Source organism: Narcine bancroftii, chromosome 8 (assembly GCF_036971445.1).
Source record: "Narcine bancroftii isolate sNarBan1 chromosome 8, sNarBan1.hap1, whole genome shotgun sequence".
NCBI lineage: Eukaryota > Metazoa > Chordata > Chondrichthyes > Torpediniformes > Narcinidae > Narcine > Narcine bancroftii.
In genome coordinates this window covers 49154005-49166405 of record NC_091476.1, presented here as the reverse complement: position 1 = coordinate 49166405, position 12401 = coordinate 49154005, and the positions used below count along the sequence as shown (strand labels likewise).

Genomic DNA, 12401 nt, shown 5'->3' with positions numbered 1-12401 from the left:
AAACCAGAAAACAAGTGATACATGGAAGAAACTAGTGAGAACTGCAAGAGTATGGCTAAGCAGTAAAGTACTACACAAAATAAAGGTGCCAGAGACAATGAGATTGTGGATTTAATATGAATAAAACAACTTTCTTAATATTTCAAACTGCAGATAAAAATAAAATTACTTTTAAATTTGAATCAAAGTAGAGAGAGTCCTGGGTCTATAGGTCCCTCGAAGTTACAACACAGGTAGACAGTGTGGTGAAGAAAGCAATTGCCATGCTTACCTTCATCTGACAGAGTCTGGGATGGCTGGGACATCATTTTGGAACTGCATAGGACATTGGTGGGACCACATATGGAGTAATTGTGCACAGTTCTGGTCATCCAGCCATGGGAAAAATTGGAAGGGGAGCAGAACAGATTCAAATGCATGCTACCTGAACTGGCACGATTAGGTTATAAGGAGAAGATGCATAGGCTGGGACATTTCTCTTTGGAGTGCAGGAGGTTGAAGGGTGACCAAACAAAGGTATCAAAAATCATGAGGGGTGTAGATAAAATAATTTTTTTTTTCCCCAGGTTGGGGGAACTGGGAGGTGTAGATGATTGGTAAGTGGAACGAGCTGCCAGAGGAAGTGGTGCAGGCAGACATTCACATGACATTTACACAGATAGGAACAGTGAAAAAAGATATTGGCCAAATGGGACTAACTGAGGTAGATTACTTAGTTGGCGTGGATAACTTGGGCTGAAGGACCTGTTCCCGTGCTGTAAAACTCAATGAAATGTGAAAACTGAAAAGGAATTAATTTCCAGTCAAACAAAATAGGGTTCTCATAAAGAAGGCGAGAAAGCATGGGAATCCTTTGAGTAATCAGATTGAATCATTGTGCAAAAATTCATAGAACAGTAGAATACTACAGCACAGAAACAGTCTCTGAAGCCCATCTAGTCCATTACTGTGCCTAGTCCCATTGGCCATAGATCTCCATGTCCCTCCCATCCATGTTCCCCGCCAATTTTTTCTTCAATGTCAAAATAAAAACAGAAACCAAGTGAATGAGCCCACATTCACCACCTTGGCTGGATAGAAGTACAGAAATGATGCACAAAGACATGAAACGTGAGGAATCGCTTTGTTGGTTTTATTCAAACATTGATTCTTCAGGAGACTAGCCATCGGAAGTAAGGATAAATCACAGATTATTTTTTACTTCCTGTTACTTGTTATCCTGTCTTCGGTAACTTCTTCCCTTGCATAATTCACTTTCGTCATTATGCAACAGACCTGCCAAACCTTCTGCTTCAAAAAGCTTCTTACACAAATACACATTTCATGTCATGGAAAAGAAAGGTCTTGTGTGTGTTTTCATGCTCTTCTTTGTGAACCTTTATTAGTCATTGTACAATTCACAGTATTTGTTTTGATCCAGTCTTGCTGTTGATAGATGACCAACTGCTCATAAATGCACAATAATTTATGTATCTTTAGAATAATATGAACCCTAGCTCTTTTGAAATTATCCTGATATGTTTTCCCTTCCCATTTCAAAAGGGAATTACATTTAATGGATGATACTATCAGATTGAACATTTAACAATCAATATTTCTGATTATTGGCAATTTTGTGCTGTCACTAAATTGTTTTACATGTAACAATGATAGGTAACAACACCTTTAGTTTAATGTGAAAGTCTCTATATTCATCACTTAGCTGATAAACACTTTGTGCATTTGACACTGAATGGTTATAAGTTGTGTCAGATGATATTGCTTCAAGAGCCTGAACATTGTGCTATTGATGCTGGATCACCTTCCTTTGCTTTTACTGTGGCATCACAATTATTTATTTTTCGTTTTCTCTGTTGCCCAGAATCTATACTTTTACTCTTGCACTTCTAGTTCAACCTGATATGACTAAAGCCTGAAAAGGTTAAGACTATTGATGCATAAGGTTGTGCCCTGCTCAAGATCAGAAGCTGCAGAAGGTAGTTAATGCAGCTCAGAATCTCATGTAACCTACGTTCCCCTCGATGGACTCCATCAAAATTTTCCGCTGTCTAAGAAAGGCAGCCAACATATTGAAAGATTGCTACACTCTCTTTTTGGGAAAAAGGTTTAAAAGTGTGAAAGCACACACCTGCAGGTTTAAAGACAGTTCCTTCTCTTCAGTCATCAGGCTCTCAATGAACTAGAAAACAGTGATATCATGCTTCATCTTTCATTTCATTGCAATCCTAGACTCTGTAAATTGTGCTCTTTACATGGCTGTATGAATGTTAGACATAACCATTTGTTTGTTTGAAAAATGACCCCTCTCACTGTCCTAGGTATTTTGTGTCCAATAAATTTAAACTAAAATAAAAATTGCAGTGTCCAAAATTCTCAAGTGCTTCTATTTAGCAATTACATTCATTAATGAGTGTGGTAAACATATACATTGGACCATAGGAATTTGCAAATCCTATTTGATAAAGTTAATAAGGAAAAGAATAGGTTGATGAGTATTTTTATCTTTTTTTTGTCAATGTTTTGGCTTTGGCCATAATGAGGTTTGATACTCTGTTGGCTTGGCAGAAGCCAACAGGGTATCAGTTTCTTGGTCACTGCAGAGCAAGTCTCACTATGCACAGCATCTGCCATTACTTTATTGATGATTGAGAAGAAACTGATGGAGGTGGAAAATACGGGATTCAATTCAATTGTTAAAGATAAACAATAGATATAAAACATCAAAATAGGTTGAAAAAGAATGAATACTTTCAAAGCTGAGGACATATATTTCAAAGCCTGGCAAAGCAATGAGTGGGTGTGAGGAAAATCCTTTTCCTACATTAAGTAATGAAGAAGTGACGATGCTTGGAAGAGATGATAGATGTCAGCTCAGTGGTAGCCGTCAAATGAAAAAAAATCATTGATACTAAATAATGAACCTCTCACCATTTGTTGGCGATGATAATGAACAATCATTTCCCATGGTTACAGAACTTATTGTGATATAAATTCAAGATGCACAATTCAAAATGAGAATCTCATTAACATTTTTTAAATTTTTCTCCATTCCCATATACATTAATGTTGCTGACTAGCTGCTTCTGTTCTCTCAATCCTGTCTCTTGCCTCAGCAACTTTGTTCAATGTGATGGAAATTGTCAGTTTCTCCTTGTATCTTAACTAACCTGATAAACCTTACATTCTGAAAGCAGATTTTTGCATTCAGACATGTAGCTCTTTTTCCTTCTCTGAAAATAAATATCAGAGGAAAGCACAAGATGAACAAGGTTTTGTACACTGCACAGCACTTCCAAAGCAACTTGTCAACTTATTCACTGAGCTGTTATTTATCACTTCAGCTTATCATTGCCAACTCTTGCTTCTTAACATGACATATTGGTTCCAAGAAGAAAGCAAACATGAATCGTACCCACTTGCAACAACATTGCACTAATAAGCTGATTGAAACCAGACAACTAACATTTACATCAGTGGTTCTCAACCTTTTTTTTCCACTCACATACCACTTTAAGTATTCCCTATGCCATCGGTGCTCTGTGATTAGTAAGGGATTGCTTAAGGTGGTATGTAAGTGGGAAGGGAAAGTTGAGAGTCACTGCTCTAGACTCAATTGTTACTGAAATATTTTGCTTGAGAAAAATTGTCATTGACCCATTTCCTTTGGAGTTATGAAACTGCACATAACTAGTCTATTAGGTACAATTAAAACAGTGATTTTCGAACTTTTTCTTTCCACTCACATACCACCTTAAGCAATCCCTTACTAATCACAGAGCACCTATGGCAAAGGGAATACTTAAAGTGGTATGTGAGTGGAAAGAAACATATTGAGAACCATTACTCTATAGTGTTCATCTTCTGGTAAAAAGCCATTAATCTGAAATATTCATTCTGTTCATCTCTCCACAGATGCTGCCCGATATTCTGAAAATTTCCAGTATACTAAGATTCTTGTGTGGGCCAATATTACAAACTTTTCATGGTTATCTTTTCCATTATTCTCTATTCTCTTTCTTCCATGCATTTCTCACATTCCCGCTACCTTGTTGTTCTAGGAACTTTACTTTTTGTGATTTTTATAAATCACCTGGAAGATGAGGTGGAAGGATGGATGAGTAAGTTTGTAGATGACACGAGGGTTGGAGGAGTTGTAGATGGAGCTACAGGTTGTCAAAGGTTACAAAGAGGATATAGACAGGATGCAGATTAGGGCAGAAAAGTTCAATCCTAATAAGTGTGAGGTGATGCATTTTGGAAGGACAAACCAGAAGTCTGAGTAGAGGATTGGTCGGTTACTTAAGAGTATGGATGAACAGAGGGACCTTGGGGTTCAAATCCATACATCCCTCAAGGCTCTGCACAGGTTGATAGGATAGTTAAGAAGGTTTATGGGATATTGGGGTTAATTAACTGGAGGATTGGATTCAGGACTATAGAGGTCATGTTGCAACTCTACAAATTTCTGGGAAAACCACACTTAGAGTATGTGGAGGAAGTTAATCATGATTTTGCCTGGATTAGAAAACAAATCATGAGGCAAGGTTAGCAGAGCTGGGACTTTTCCTTTTGGAGTGTAGAAGGATGATAGAGGTCCACAAGATTATGAGAGGCATAGATAGGGTAGAGAACCAGCACCTGTTTCCCAAGCCGGGAATAGCAAACCCAGAGGACATACGTACAAAGTGAAGAGAGGGAAGTTTAGAGAAGACATCAGGAGTAAGTTTTTTTACACAGAGAATTGTGGGTGCCTGGAATGCCTTGCTGGGGATGGTGGTGGAGGCTGAAACATTGGGGGCATTTAAGAGACTCTTAGATGAATACATAGATGAAATTAAAATAGAGGGCTACAGGTAGGGTGGGCACTTTTTTTAAGGAATATATGGATTGGCACAATATCGAGGGCTGTTCTATGTTCAAATAACATTTTCTTAATAAACCATTTGGCGAATGCTTCATCATCTTATAATTTTCTAATGGTTTAATATCTTTAAGATGTATTCCAATGTTTTGCTGCAATCCATGTCAGGCATACATCAAAAACCACCTCAAAATCCACCTCTCTTAAAAAGCAATTAGGTTCCAAGAAATTTCTCTTTAACTTTTGTTTTGCTAAAAGTAATTACTCACTGTCATTCAGTTCTTGCTAACTCAATATTTGTGGTGAAGACAAATTTAATTTGTTTAATTCAATGAATGGGAGTGGATTATAGGAGCAATGTAGCGAGATATTTACTCATTTTGTATATTCAAGTAAAGATAGAACAGAGGAAAGTAAAAGATGGAGGAAACCCCCCTGCCCCTCAAACCTGCCCTGCCATTCAATACAATCACAACTGATCTGCCTCAGGATTCAACTGTTCCAGCGAATTTTTAAAAAAATTATCTACCTCCTCTTAAATCCTAAATAGACTAGCCTCCACAACACTCAAGCATATTGAACTCCAGAGATTCACTACCCTATGAGAAGTTTTGTGGATTGAAATGATGTTCCCTTATTTAAGGGATGGGTAGAAATATCTAAACCCTAAATAAAACAGATCCATGACAAATGTCTGCATAGTTTTAGTCGAAGCTCAATGGGAAGCCTAATCTTTCTTTAGTTAAAACATTAAATGTCCCGTTTCCACGTCAGGACATGAGAAATGCCATCTTGGCTGAGTTTTCTATGATGAGTGACTCCCCACAGATTCTCCATCCAAGCCAGAAGTGCCATGGAATATACTTCATAGGTCAGGATGAGTATAACTCCAATAGCTCGCAAAACGTCATTCAACTCCATTTAGGACAAAGCAGCCTGTTTGAGTGTTAGCCTATCAGCAACACAAAGTACTCATTCTTTGGAAATACTCAACTTCAGGTCATGCAAAAACATGCTGCATTTACTTGTCAAGCCATCTTCAACATCATCTCTATAACTTCTAACATTTGCCTCAAAGAAGGTCAAGGGCAGCATGGGAAAGCCACCAGCTTCAAGTTTCCCTCCAAGCCACACCATCCTGACCTTGAAGCACATCTCCAAATCTTCACAGTCAGAGAATCAAAATTCTGACATGACTGTTCCGGCAGCAGAGAAGGTATCCCTACACTCCATAGATTAAATCTGTTATGAAGAGTGATTCACCAAGCTTTCTCAATGCATCTGAAGATGAGCAATAAATGCTGATCTTCCCTTCCTCTGGTGAAGGGATAAAAAAATCTTGCCTCCAATATTATTTTGCGCTGTCTGATCAAGAAAATGATGGCTCTCTTCATTTTGAAGCTCCTCCTGTCAACTTTGATAAATTGTCCTTCTACATGTTTGAGTTTTGGCTTATCATGACATTTAAGGTTTAGTTTATCGACTGTCTTTCATATCCCATTATGTGTGTGAGCAGCTTCTTTCAAACTTAATGAACCTAGACATCCTTAACTCAGCTCTGTGAAGTTGGAATGCTTTCTTAGAGCTAAGATTTTCACTATTTTCATGACTTCAGTCATTGTCCTTGGTCTAATATTGAAAACAAGGTGAATTGTGAAACGTTGTTTTCAACATTAATGCATTATTGTAGATGCTAATCTTAAAATTTAGAAGCTTTGAATATTTATTTCTTAAAACCTTGTTAGATTATTATTTTTTGGTGATTCTTTGAGAACAAAATTAGAAAAGAAGGCATTGTTTTATTCGGTGAACAGTAGGAATAAGAATTTTTATTGTCTCTTCTATATTTTTCACCAGTTTAAACTGGATAGTTACTGAATATTGCTATGGCCAGGGTAGGGAATGTTTACGTATTCTAAAAAAAGGCTGAAATGGTGAAAGCCTTCAGCATCAATCATTTTACCAGGCTATGGATTTGGATTCAGATTTGAATTACTGAATTACCATGTATACACATGGGTTAGTTGAGATTTGTGGACCAATTTTTAGGGTAAAATTTAGGGGGTTGACTATTAAATGCACACTACTTTTGACTGTGGTAAGTACCTGAATTGTTTGAGGCACTGGGAGTTTTGATGGATGGATGGAAAAAACCAGGTGGTAAGTCCATATTAGGGGAGTTGAGAGCTTGGATGGGCGGGTGGTAAGGGGCTAAGCAAGAGTCTACAGTCAGGACATTGGGAGTCTGAATGGGTGAGCAGATAGGACCTAGGTGAGAATCCACAGTTGGGGCATTGGGAGCTTGGATGGGAAGGTGGGACCCAGGCAAGCGTCTGTGGTCAAGGAGTCAGGAACTTAGATGGGCAGATGGCCAGGGCCTAGGTGAGAGTCCACAGCTGGGTCATCAAGAGCTTGAATGGGTGGGCGATCCTGACAAGAGTCCATGGTCTAGGCATCATGAGCTCCGATGGGCAGGTGACTGGGGCAAAAAATGGGGGGACGTCAACTTTTACATGTTATATATGGAAAATACCAGATTTGTGGGCCAAAAATATGTCGGGGGGGGGGGGGGTTCGGGTAGGCTTTTATATGGCATCAACTATTACACACGCATATGCAGTAAACATTTTAAAATAAAAAATGCAAATCTGGTGAGAAGATAATTTCAGAAAAGCAAAATAGTTTGAAAATAACTCATCCCTAAATAGAGGACAGGACATGAAAGTTTCCTTACCATTGATCTATGGTAACCTGTGGTTGGGGTAGAACACTGGGGCAATGAGTGGAGGAGTTACTTTGCAACTCAAGTAACACAGATTAGATCCTGGCCTCAGATGCTGTGACTGTGGAGATTGCACATTCTCCCTGATAGTTTACTATGTGGGTTTCTTCTGGGTGCTCAATTTTCTTCCTGCACCACATATGTGTGTTGGTGACTGAAATAGCCACTGTGAATTGGCCTAGCATGTAGGTGGGCAATAGAATATGGGGTGGGTTGAGGAATGTGAATGTGGGGGAAATAAATTGGTAATAGTATAAAAACACTATTCGGCCACCTGTCTCGATTTTATCATACCTTGATGAAGGGCTCAAGCCTGAAACATTAGTTATCTACCTTTATCTTTGCTCTATAAATATACTGTTCGACCTGCTGAGTTTCTCCAGCATTGTGTTTTAACTTCAACCGCAGTGTCTGCAGACTTTTGTGTTTTACTTCAGGTAAGAGTATAAAAATGGGTTCTTGATGGTCAGTGTGGACTCAGTGGGCTGAAGCCACTCTGCATCACTCCATGACTCCAGGCAAGGCGCCATTGGTTAAAGCAACAACTGCAGAAGGTTGCACAAAGTGCTCCAAGGTTATGGTTCCACATCATTTCGAAATGAAACAATATTACCATCCTAGAAATGAGATTTGGATCCATGTCAAGTCATAAACCACTCTCCAGTGAAAGTTAAACAATCAAATGTTGGGTTAGTTATGGCATTCAGCAGGATTATCTTATAACTTACATTTTCCGTTGTTCCTGTAATGACATGGAGGCCATCATAGGTTGACTTGATATACATACCCTACAAGAAGACCAGATACAAAATCAATGAGACAGTTCCCTTTAGTCAACTTGAACAACTCCATCCTGACATATCAGGTAGATACCACACATCAACTAACTGCCATATCTGAGGAATTCCAAAACACCCAAAGATGACATCATCAGAAAGCCTACAACTTGAGTTAATAAAAATCAGAAATAATATAAAAAAATTGTGTCAATAATCTTAGCTTGCCAGAAATTAAATTACAAGGCAAGAAGTCGGAAATACATAGAATTGTTTCTTTGTCATTGTACCTTCTATTTGGGCTGTCAATTAATATGTCATTAATATTTATTGCATATGCAGTCAGAAGAAAACTGAGCAATAACTGTTGAACAAGAACTGTGCAACACAATACATTCTGTGAATTAAAGCATATTTTCTTTCATGTTTGCTCTCACTAATGCTGTCAGACATCATTCTTTTAAACCCTACAATGCTGCACGATCCTCCTCCCTTTAACAGCTACCCACCCCCACCCCGCCACCCTAGCATTGTTGGGCAATCCTTTGCACCTCCATAGTATCAGCATGTATTCCTCACCTCTAATAGAATTTGATAGCAGCACCACCACTCCTCTCCCTCAGCATGGATTAAACTCATCCTCTTCCCTCAGCACTAACCATGTCTCCAAAGCATGTGAACATGACCCTCCTGCAGCAGGGTTACATAGTACTTCCAACGGTATGAAGTAACACACCTCCCAACGCACGACAGGTCAGGACCCCATGCCTGCCACCTCAGTTGGCAGTGTTCATTTTAAGGCAGATGAATGAAGGTGACAATAATCTGTATGAACTGCCAGTGTCTAGGCATGGCAGATGATGGAGCTCACCTCTACATATGGTTGCATGCTATTTTCTGGCCAATGGTATTTTCTGGGCAACAAGAGCCTCTGAGAAATTGAGACAATAGTGAAGACAGAAACAATATGGTAGGGGCTGGGGGGAAGAAAGGGGAAGGAGAGATAGAGAGAAAAAGGGGAAGAAAGGGAGTGAGAAGGAAGAGGCTTGGCCACACATAGACCTAGTTTCTGAATATAACTGAGGGATTCTCCAAAATGCATTTAGACCCCTCATTAACATATATAATGCACCCATCACCTGAAAATATGTAGAAAATGGAGAGAAATAAGTACTTATGTTGAGAAGACAACAATATGTATGTCATATAGCTGCAGGCCAACATGTTACTACTTCATGCTTGGTTTATATACAGAACTGCAGCAGCTCATTTCTGACTCCATTATGTCCAGAGTTGAAGCATTAACATTTGTTCTTTTTCTGGAGGCAACTCAACTTCCTGAATTCTGCCAATGCCTTTTGGTTTGAAAGAACTTTTTCAACACCAAGTTTTACTATAACCAATAAAAGCCTGAAGAAAGAAGCTTTCTTTTACTCTCTGAGTGAGTAATGTACTTACTTCTGAATCTTTTTTTATAAATGCTCATCACCACAATGAATAACACTTGGGGCTTTGATACATCTTGGTTAATCCATCTGAAACATCAGAGATGAGTGCAACTGCTTCAGAGAGATGAAGCAATCAGCACATTTCTCGTAAATTACAATTATCACTTAATTGCATGTCCAATTATTTTCAGTCTTACCAACAGTATGATCTTATTATGACAAAATCAATCTTTAACTCTGAAATTTAGTGCACTCCTTATATAATTCTTCATCCCTTGACAGACTTCTTCCCCATTCTGCAATTTATCTGAATCCAAGGTACTTTCAATGTCATTTACAAAAAAATACACAAAATTTGTTTTCCTTTGTTTGACCTGGAAAGGCACACAAACAGTTCTCATTAAAGTCTCTTCTCATTCAAGTCACCCCTGTCAGATGGATCCTTACAACTTTCTATTTTAATTTTCACATGACCTCTCAATTCCTCGTCTGATATCCAGCTCCTCCATACCTACCCACCTCCAAATGTTCTCCTCATGCACCATTCACCACTCCTCACACTCCACCTCTGGCAGGCACCATGCCCTCATCTTCTGGACTTCTTCTATCCACTTTCCTCTCCTGCTCTTCATAATCTGACCTGATTTTAAATTAAAGGTGCAATATAAAAGCAAAGAAAACAAATCACCGAGGCCACATGGAGGGAGCTGATTAACCAAACAACCAAACAATTCACAAAACTTTGGATTGTGGGAGGAAACCAGAGCATCTAGAGGAAATCCACATAGTTACAGGGAGAACCTTACAACTCCATACAGATAGCATCTGAGGTCAGGATTGAACCTCTACCATCTGCACCTCTATGCCAGGCAAGGACAAGCTATCACCAGAGACCTCAGAGAAAAATCACAGTAAATCAAAGAAAAAAGTTGTCTGAAGGAAAACAGGGAAGAAAGATGGATTTGCAAAAGCATCAGAGAAATGTGTGGTGAATGGAGAATCAGAAAAAAAATTGCATTTTTTTTAAAGGATTTCCCCACACCCCCCCCACCATTCATGCATTTAATCATTCATTGGTAAGCAAATAATTCCTGGACATTGGTTTTTAAATAAGATTCCTGTCTTAGTGAAAGGCAGTCAGTCAAGGACTAATATTTGTCATTACAAACATTGGACTCTTTATCTGTGCTCATTATATTTTTTTCCCTAAACTCTCTGATGGTAATTCTAAAACAAAGAATGTGCCATGCTGAGATTTAACACTCCCACATATTGATATTTGTTGACTGTGACATGTCCTTTCCAGATTAAAATAAATAAAAATATAGGCAATAAAACTTTTTTCAACAAATTAGTCAAACAAATTTTTCTAATATTTGGGTTCACAGCAGACCAGAAGATTTCATTTAAATTCCCCGATTGCATTAACTTAAGCATCTGTGAACAGAAGTTTATTGCTGTTGATTATGCTCCATTTATAATGATATGGAAGAATTTTCTCCTTACCAAACCCTCACTGGGCATGATGTTCGTCAGGTGGACAACTTCAAGATGTGCGGACTGGGATACCAAGGAGTCAGATGAAAGTGAGATGATGTGATCACAGATCCCTGATAATGTTTTACACTGTAAATATTCAAAGAACCCAGGAGTTAGTAAAGTGAAAATCAAATTCTTCCTTATCACTACCATTTTCTTGATCTTATTAGTTACCACATGATGATAGTTATTAACCATAAATTTGAGATGGAACTTTGTCCTTAGCCATGAGTTCAACAAACTGTACAATTTCTACATTGTATACTGCTTCTAATTTCTTTCTATTGATTTCAGTGCAAGTTAAATCAATTAATTTCTAATATCTCCGACATTTCTATTATATGAGATTCAGCCCAACACCATCCTGATGACGCATCTGGTAGATTCTTACTTCTGAGTTAAAGCATTGCAGGTTCAAGTCCCACCCCCGGGGTGCCAGGAGATAATGAAAGGTGCTAATTAAATGTGAATCTTTCCAGGGCAGAGAAGTTGTTCCTGATCTCTGGCAATCTCTATTCTAACATCTACACAACTTTGTCATTGATTCCCTGCTCTCTGAGCAGCAAAGGTGCACAGGTTGGCTGCAATTTTGCTACATTATAACAGTGACCACTCCTGATTATCTGAAGCCGTGAATGGATGTGATGCTATCTGGAGAGCAAGTGGGATGACTCCTGCACTTTTTTTTCCTCTAGTCTGTGCATCTAGAATTGGATTTATTTCAGAGTGGAACATGATTGAACCGTTCCAGAAACCAGGTTCTCTGAGTTGAGATTCATTCTTGCACGTGTCACAGTTTCAATGTTAGGCATATTGGATTCTGGCATCTTGTGTGGGAGCCTCCACTTGGCTCTGATCTCCTTCTCTTCCTCTTGCCAAATGGCTTCAAATTGCAATTTCCCCTGCCCCTCCCAATTGGTCCAAATACATAATCACTAACTCCATAAAGCCTCAACCATCAACCCTACGATCCTCTACACCAGCACCTACAGCTT

The 12401-nt window shown here is 38.7% G+C and overlaps 1 protein-coding gene across 1 annotated transcript in view; it reads right to left on the bottom strand.

Moving 5' to 3' along the window:
- LOC138740666 (connector enhancer of kinase suppressor of ras 2) overlaps window positions 1–12401 on the bottom strand; it is a 763661-nt gene that overhangs the window by 430299 nt on the left and 320961 nt on the right. The window contains exons 6-7 of the mRNA XM_069893653.1: window positions 11374–11493; window positions 8372–8431 (exon numbers count right to left, since the gene is read on the bottom strand). Coding sequence (XP_069749754.1) covers window positions 8372–8431; window positions 11374–11493 — 180 coding nt within the window. The remainder of the gene's footprint in view (window positions 1–8371; window positions 8432–11373; window positions 11494–12401) is intronic.